The following is a 7352-nucleotide window of genomic DNA, read 5'->3' on the forward strand; positions in this document are numbered from 1 at the left end:
CTCAGCTTTCTCTGACTCACTGGCAAACACGCTGTCCGCATCCACCACCCCGCTGACCCCAAACCCCTCTGACCTGGTCACCCACTACAACAACACACTGTCCCTCTGCCTCGAAAAACTGGCTCCTTTAAAGACCAAAACTGTCTCATTCACTCACTCATCTCCCTGGTACACTCCTGAACTCCGTCACATGAAAACCCGTAAGTGCCAGCTTGAAAGACTTTACAAAAAAAACAGTCTCACAGTCCATCTCCATGCCTATACAGACCACCTTTTAAATTACAAAGACGCCCTCACTGCCGCCCTCTGGCTCCAAAAACCCCAAGACTCTCTTTTCCACTGTCAATAAACTCCTCAAACACTGCGACAACACCCTCTCCTCCATCACAACTGACAAATGCAACTCCTTTCTGGCATTTTTTCAATCAAAGATCGAAACCATTTACACTCAACTCAGCAACCCCCCCCATCTGTCAAAAATTCTGGAACATGTTGTCGCCTCCCAAATCAAGACCCACCTCCACTCTCATGAACTATATGAACCATTTCAATCCGGATTCCGCCCTCAACACAGCACAGAAATCGCTCTCCTCAAAATCACTAACGACCTCCTCCTCTCTGCCGACTCTGGCCACCTCAGCATACTCATCCTTGACCTCACTGCTGCCTTTGACACCATCAACCACACCACTCTGCTATCCCGCCTACAAACTTCCCTCAACATCACTGGCTCTGCTCTCTCCTGGCTCAAATCAAACCTCACCGACAGACATCAGTTCATCCATGTCAACAACTGCACCTCCTCCATCGTCCCCCTGCTTCAAGGTGTCCCTCAGGGCTCGGTGCTTGGTCCTCTCCTCTTCATCATCTACCTACTCCCCCTTGGTTCTATCATTCGTCGTCATGGTCTCCATTTCCACTGCTACGCTGACGACATCCAAATCTACATCTCCACAAAATCCATCACCCCAGCCACCCGCTCGACCCTCACCAACTGTCTGACTGAACTCCAATCATGGCTGCAAACCAACTTCCTCAAACTGAACTGTGACAAATCTGAAATAATACTCATCGGCCCAAAATCCCTCTCTACGTCAACACAAAACTTCACCCTCAGCATCGACAACACCACCCTCTCTCCCTCCCCATTCATCCGCAACCTTGGTATCACCTTCGTCAATAACCTCACATTTGAACATCACATCAGCCGCCTCACCCAAACTGCCTTCTTTCACCTCAGAAATATTGCCCGTCTCCGTCCATTACTCTCCTTCTCTGCCACTGAAACTCTCATCCATGCTTTCATCACCTCAAGACTGGACTACTGCAACAGCATCCTCTACGGCTCATCATCCAAAGTCCTCAACAAACTTCAGTACATCCAAAACTCTGCTGCCCGCCTCCTCACCCACACCAGCTCCCGTGAACATATAACCCCTGTCCTGCAAAACCTACACTGGCTCCCTGTCCCGTACAGAATCAATTTCAAGATCCTCCTCCTCACCCACAAAGCCCTCCACAGCCAGGCCCCCTCCTACCTCACGGACATGCTCCACCACCACACTCCCTCCCGCAACCTTCGATCATCCGACAAAAACCTCCTCTCACCTCCACACAGGACCAAGCACCGAACCTGGGGCGACAGAGCCTTCTCCATAGCCGCCCCCTCCCTCTGGAACACCCTCCCTATACACATCCGTGACTGTCCAGATCCATCCACCTTCAAATCACTCCTCAAAACCCACCTTTTCAAATCCGCTTTTAACCTTTAAACATTAGCTTTTTGTTCTCTGTTTCTCATGTACCCCCCCTTTTTTTTGTATGTACTTCTTTTCTTTGTTTTAAATGTAAAGCGTCTTTGAGAGCTGTAAAAGCGCTATATAAATAAAATGTATTATTATTATTATTATTATTATTATTAAATAGAAAACCTAAATCACATCTATGCATAAATCTGAGCACCAACTGCATCATTTAGAGCACTTTGTTCATCTGGAGAACACCTGCCTCTGAAATAACACACCCTAATTACCAGTTAGCCTCACTCCCGTCTCACCTGTTTCAACTCAATTAGCTTCCCAGAGTCATCATGTAGACTTACAGTATATTTGATAGTGCAGTAGTTCTGAGAATATACAAATGTTGAAACTCCCTGTAACTGAACTGTTATTGTACGTAAAAATTAGAAACACTACAGTAGGAAAATGTTTAAAGTGTCTTTCGGGAGATGTAAAGATGAAAAAGTAATACAGTACAATGTTGAGCTGAATGAACTGATAAAAATAAATTTTTGTAGGCCTTCCTCTCAGTTCTCCATGCTGGGATTGTAAATTTTGCCCAACTGCAGTTCATTGGATAGACAAATGTACATTGTATGCTGTGCTGATAATGGTGTCATCAATAGAATATTTGCTGTAATATTCAAAGTACAGTATTACAGTATGGCAACAGTCTTTATAGTATACTGTATGTACCAAAAAAGTGTTATCAACTTTGGGACAAAAATCCCCTGAACAAAAAAAGAACAAAAAAAAGGTGGAAAAAGGAAACATTTTCTACATTGTTTTATAAATTAGAATATGTAGCAAGTGCCCCATGAAGCCAAAACATATATAAACAGTATTTTGATGGTAGTGTTTAAATTTATCACACAGTGCTTATGTAATTGCTGCTCTACAGAGCAGCAGAGATATGGTTTTGGTGGGTAGAATCAGGAATCAGTTTTGAAAAGACAGAACATGAATTTGAGTGCAGGGTTTAATTTTGTAGAGGTTTGACGAAGTGGTAACTCTTCTCAGTTTTGTCTTTAGAGTTTGTGACATTGAGCTGTAGTTTCAAGAAATGTATTTAAGCTTAGGAAAAACTGTAATAAAAGCTTGTAACTGTAATGGTAAGTTATGGTCTAAGTATTTGCTGTTTGTCAGAGATGTAATATAAATATACAATATAATGAAAAATCTGTGTAACATATTAGCATTTGGTAAATGATGAAAATTATGATATAGATAAGTATAGCATAACATAATATGTCAACATATTAGCTTCAATTGAACCTCAGAGTGAATGTTTGCCTATATGAGGGACCGTGCATTTTGTCATTATAATAACATACTTACATACAACATATTACAACATAATTACATGAAATTAGCATTAGGAAGGGATGTCTTCAGGACATTTCAGTCGCTGTAGTTATAGGCAGTATCATGTTTGTGTGTAAATACAGGAAATCATCTGACAGCAGATGGTGGAAAAACAGGCAAAGTAAATTCTGTGACTCCCTCCTGACTTTCTGTGCAGACCAACGATGGCAGGGACGGAAAAGAAAGTGCTGCCGCTATGAGGTTACATCAAAGATCCGTCAGGGCACAAGGCACATCTCCGATTTTTTTTACTAACACTGACGTTTCATAGAATTTTGTCAAAAGTAATGTACATGCGACACAAGGAGAACTAAAGGCTGAACAACAGCTGATACACCAACAGTCCAATGAGAAGCTGTCCATGGTGCTGAAACTGTTCTGTCACCTGCTCAACAGGCGCCAGGGGACATTTCAAACAGGGTGCAGGCAGGATGCATTGGGGCCTGTGAGGGCGGGGAGGGGTGCACAGAGAGAGTGTGCAGTCCAACATATGTGTGTGTGTGTATATATATATATATATATATACACACACATATATATTTGTGTTTATTCATATATATATATATTTATGTGTGTTTTTGTAATATACACCTTCCATCTTTGCCTTGAAATTTGGAGTTAATGTTTTTAGTCTTGTATCTGCAACTTTTACTGTTTCCAGAATAGAACAGCGTAACACCTACCAACCAAGTTTTATTGGTTTGTTGATAACAATCATTACACAGGTACATCTATAAACAAATCCAAATTAACTGCACAATTGTACTTGATACAGAAATCTAAAACCCACATGAATATTGCTACCGTTGGTATGCATTTGACATCTCAAATAAATGTAGTTTGTCTGTTGGTCTTTAAGAGGCCATTCTCAACAGTTTGTTTCTTATGATTACACTCCTCAATAGCTTGGTGAAGAAAACAATCATTTTTTGAATCATCCTAACAATGTACCATTACACACTGAATATAGAGATTGAAACCTCTTTACACAGCAGCTATACAAATTTATTTAGATGCTATCACAGAACAGACACACAACTAATACACGTGATGCACGGTTCTGATAAAGAGAGCTCCAGTACTAGGGATTTTAGCTTTATTGATCTGATTCATTAAGAAAACTGCATGAGTACAAGAGTTAACATACAGGAACAAAGTTTTAAAACATTCTAAAACACTGGTCTTTATTATAAACAATAAAACAATGAGTTGCCCTGTGACTTTGTTGTCCATTCCCACCCCAGCACAGATTACACACACTTAAAAACATATGGAATGTAATCCACGCAGACAAGCTCTTCCGGTTGTTGCCCCAGCTGTGCTTGCACATTGACAAGGTAACCTGTCCTGCAACCCCCCCCCATTCACATTTTAAACTCAAAATGAAATCCACTGACAGTAACAACAATGACCGCAAATTCAACGGCGATGCAAAATTGTGGGATGTGATGAAAATTCCCGTCTCCAAATTGACTTTTTTCTTTCATTAAAAAAAAGTGTTCTCTACAATCAAACTACTAAAAAACCTGTATTTAGAAAATAGTTGATAAAAATATTCCCCTGAATTGTACAAGAAAAGAGGTACAGGGAGCACTGGTAAAAGATGTGGTTGGAGAAATGTTATTCTGCCGCTTCATCTTTTTGTTCAGTTGCGTCTGTAGCTGGTGTCTGGAAGACAAAGTGTCACAGCTTAATCACCAAAGGGACGAACTTTATTTTGCATGTTTATATTTGATGCCATGAGCCTTACCTCTTCCTCAGCTTTGGCTTCGCCATTCTCAGCAGGGGTGTCTGGTGCTTTCTCATCAGGCTTGGCTTTCTCCACCTCCTTAGCTTTCTTAGGCTTAGCAGGTCCCTTCTGCATACAAAAAGACGAATCGCATTAGTCACTAATTCAACAGCTGAGAGTCTAATAATAAGAATTATTAAAAGAAAAAAAGCTCCCACCTTTGGCTTAGGTTTGGCCTCTGCCTTTGCCTTTGCATTTTCAGGTTTCTGTGGCAACAAACACTACGTCAGCACTAAGAATGCAATGAACAGCAAACAAACTTACTGTGACAGTCTGGATTCGTACTTACATCTTTCAACCTTGGAGATCTCCTCCTGGGCTGCAGACACAGTAAACAGACAGGGTGATTTCTTTTAACATATCAACCAGTGGCTCTCACTGATGTGGTTTTATTGACCCCCTGTGGGCGCACAGACTGTTTCATTAGTTTAAAAATGAAATAAACACAAGTCTGTTAAAAATATGTTTAATTATTCCTTACCACTGAGACTCCTGGTTCCTGTAAGAAAAAAAAATCAGTTTAAGGAAATTGTCTGCAATTGTCTGTGCCTGTGCTGAGTTGGTGAGTGGGTCATGAGCTTTCAGCATTAGTTATGTAACTATAAAGTGGGCGTTTCCAGACAGAATATAAACCTATGGACTCACACATAGCTTCATACACGATTTAGTTCACACCAAGCGCTGTGATTGGCTGAGAAATAATCTAAAAATCTTTAACAATTAAGCAGTCCTTGTAAAGGCTAAAAGGCTCACTTCTTAAGCATGTTAGAAATCATAAATACCACTTATGAATATTAGCAACATATCAAAATTAAGAACTACTTTGTCTACGTACAATAAAACAAGGAGGTAAAGCGCCCTGTGACTTGCTTGAATACAGAAGTCGTAACACAATATCATAGGCATCATGTAGTAGTTATAACAGCGGTCGTGCTGTTCAAGCTCCTCCAACTGACTTAATTGTACAGGCTACTACAAAACTCCGGTGGAGAAGCGGGCGGACTCCGCCTCTTCAGGACACATCCATTCATTGGTAATAAGTGCAATTACTAGTGTACAGAGAAAACCGAGCAGTGTAGAGACCGTTCCCGCCATGAATTTGAAGGGTCTGTCGTTCTGCTAGCAAAATCTACTAGAACACCCAGCAACAAGAGCAGCGCTTCGCTGACGGAGGCTCGGCATTGCATAACCTTCGACTGGCCTGAGCCGACAATACACAGAAACAAACAACGCTAGCACAAAGAACGCCTTCCAAGGAATTCATTTTCAGTGGGGAAAAAACGGGCGGCCATGCGGTATTAAGAAATAGCCTACGCATGCATGCTTGGTTTCTGGAAGAGAGAGGTCCTCATGTATTCATATCATATGTGTTTTCGTTCCACACGAGGGCCGTAAACAAGACACGGTGCTCATACAAAAACATTGACATTAAACCCAGCTCCGACCGAGTATCTGCTACATTAGACGTTGTCGATGTGGTCGCATTTTCTCTCAAAGAAACTTAAGTATCCGGCGTGACGAGCCCCATAGGAAATACTCAATATGCCGCCAACTTTCTTGGCAGCAAAGCAACCCATCGACACGGAAAATAATCGCTCTTTGTCCCTACAATGCAAGTAAATGCATTTATACACACTTGCGATTGTGCGTGTCACCATTCTGCAGTGAAAATCCGCACACGGAAAAGCAATTGGCGCAAAGATAATAATTACACGAGAGAGATAGGAGGAAGAAGCAGCCACTTAAGTAAATCACAACAGACTTTAACTGAACTACTGCTGCAAGCCGCAACACCAGGACACACGCCTGGAGCAGAAAACGGACATTTGCAGCAACATTTTAACAACTCTGCCTCAAGCTTAACAAGCCCATTTTACAAACTGCAGTTGGGGGTTATAAATGCAAATGCCGTACTGCTGAATGCACGAAAGATGTCGGTGTACTCACATGTCTCCGTTTAGGCATGGCTGGTTTGTGTGGGGTGTTTAAAGAAAAGAGAAACAGCTTACTGTTGCCCAGTACAGATGAAAATACAGTGGTACCTGTATTGTGGATAAAGCTGTACCAGTACAGTCTAACACTGCGCAGCGAGACGTTAATGTTCCATTGGAAGAAGAACTAGCTCAAACCGGATTGGACCCCCCCCCCCTGCCTCGCCCCGCCTAGTCAAACCGCGGAAATGTCTGCATGATTGACGGGGCTATGTCCCGCCTCTGCTTCCCGCTGGTTGGATGACATAATGGTCAGCAACACGATTTCAAATGCGGCCTCTACCTGGGTGGGTACGTCACACGTCAGTCATCGAACACGGCGAGTTATTTGTCTTTCTGTTCAAGCATCTCCTGCAACAAGGCAAAATTGCCATTTAATCTGCACTCCGCCTCGCTCACAAATGCATTTCTTTTCCACCAAATACTACA

At 42.1% G+C, this 7352-nt stretch overlaps 1 protein-coding gene across 1 annotated transcript; it reads right to left on the reverse strand.

The window, feature by feature from the left end:
- Positions 1 to 4222: 4222 nt before the first annotated feature.
- si:ch73-1a9.3 (non-histone chromosomal protein HMG-like) lies at positions 4223 to 7060 on the reverse strand. The gene is made up of 6 exons (XM_050036448.1): positions 6880 to 7060; positions 5414 to 5431; positions 5222 to 5251; positions 5091 to 5138; positions 4894 to 5001; positions 4223 to 4811 (listed from the first exon to the last, which is right to left on the reverse strand). Exons 1-6 carry the CDS (start codon positions 6895 to 6897, stop codon positions 4764 to 4766), a joined length of 270 nt encoding a protein of 89 aa, XP_049892405.1. The 5' UTR covers positions 6898 to 7060; the 3' UTR covers positions 4223 to 4763.
- Positions 7061 to 7352: the final 292 nt, after the last annotated feature.

Source organism: Epinephelus moara, chromosome 3 (genome assembly GCF_006386435.1).
Source record: "Epinephelus moara isolate mb chromosome 3, YSFRI_EMoa_1.0, whole genome shotgun sequence".
Classification (NCBI taxonomy): domain Eukaryota; kingdom Metazoa; phylum Chordata; class Actinopteri; order Perciformes; family Serranidae; genus Epinephelus; species Epinephelus moara.

Coding starts and splice junctions, on each gene's coding strand:
- si:ch73-1a9.3 (XM_050036448.1), bottom strand. Junction 5,002..5,090: donor AGGCCAAACCTAAGCCAAAG/GTGGGAGCTTTT, acceptor TTTTGTATGCAG/AAGGGACCTGCTAAGCCTAA. Junction 4,812..4,893: donor AAGCCAAAGCTGAGGAAGAG/GTAAGGCTCATG, acceptor TTTGTCTTCCAG/ACACCAGCTACAGACGCAAC.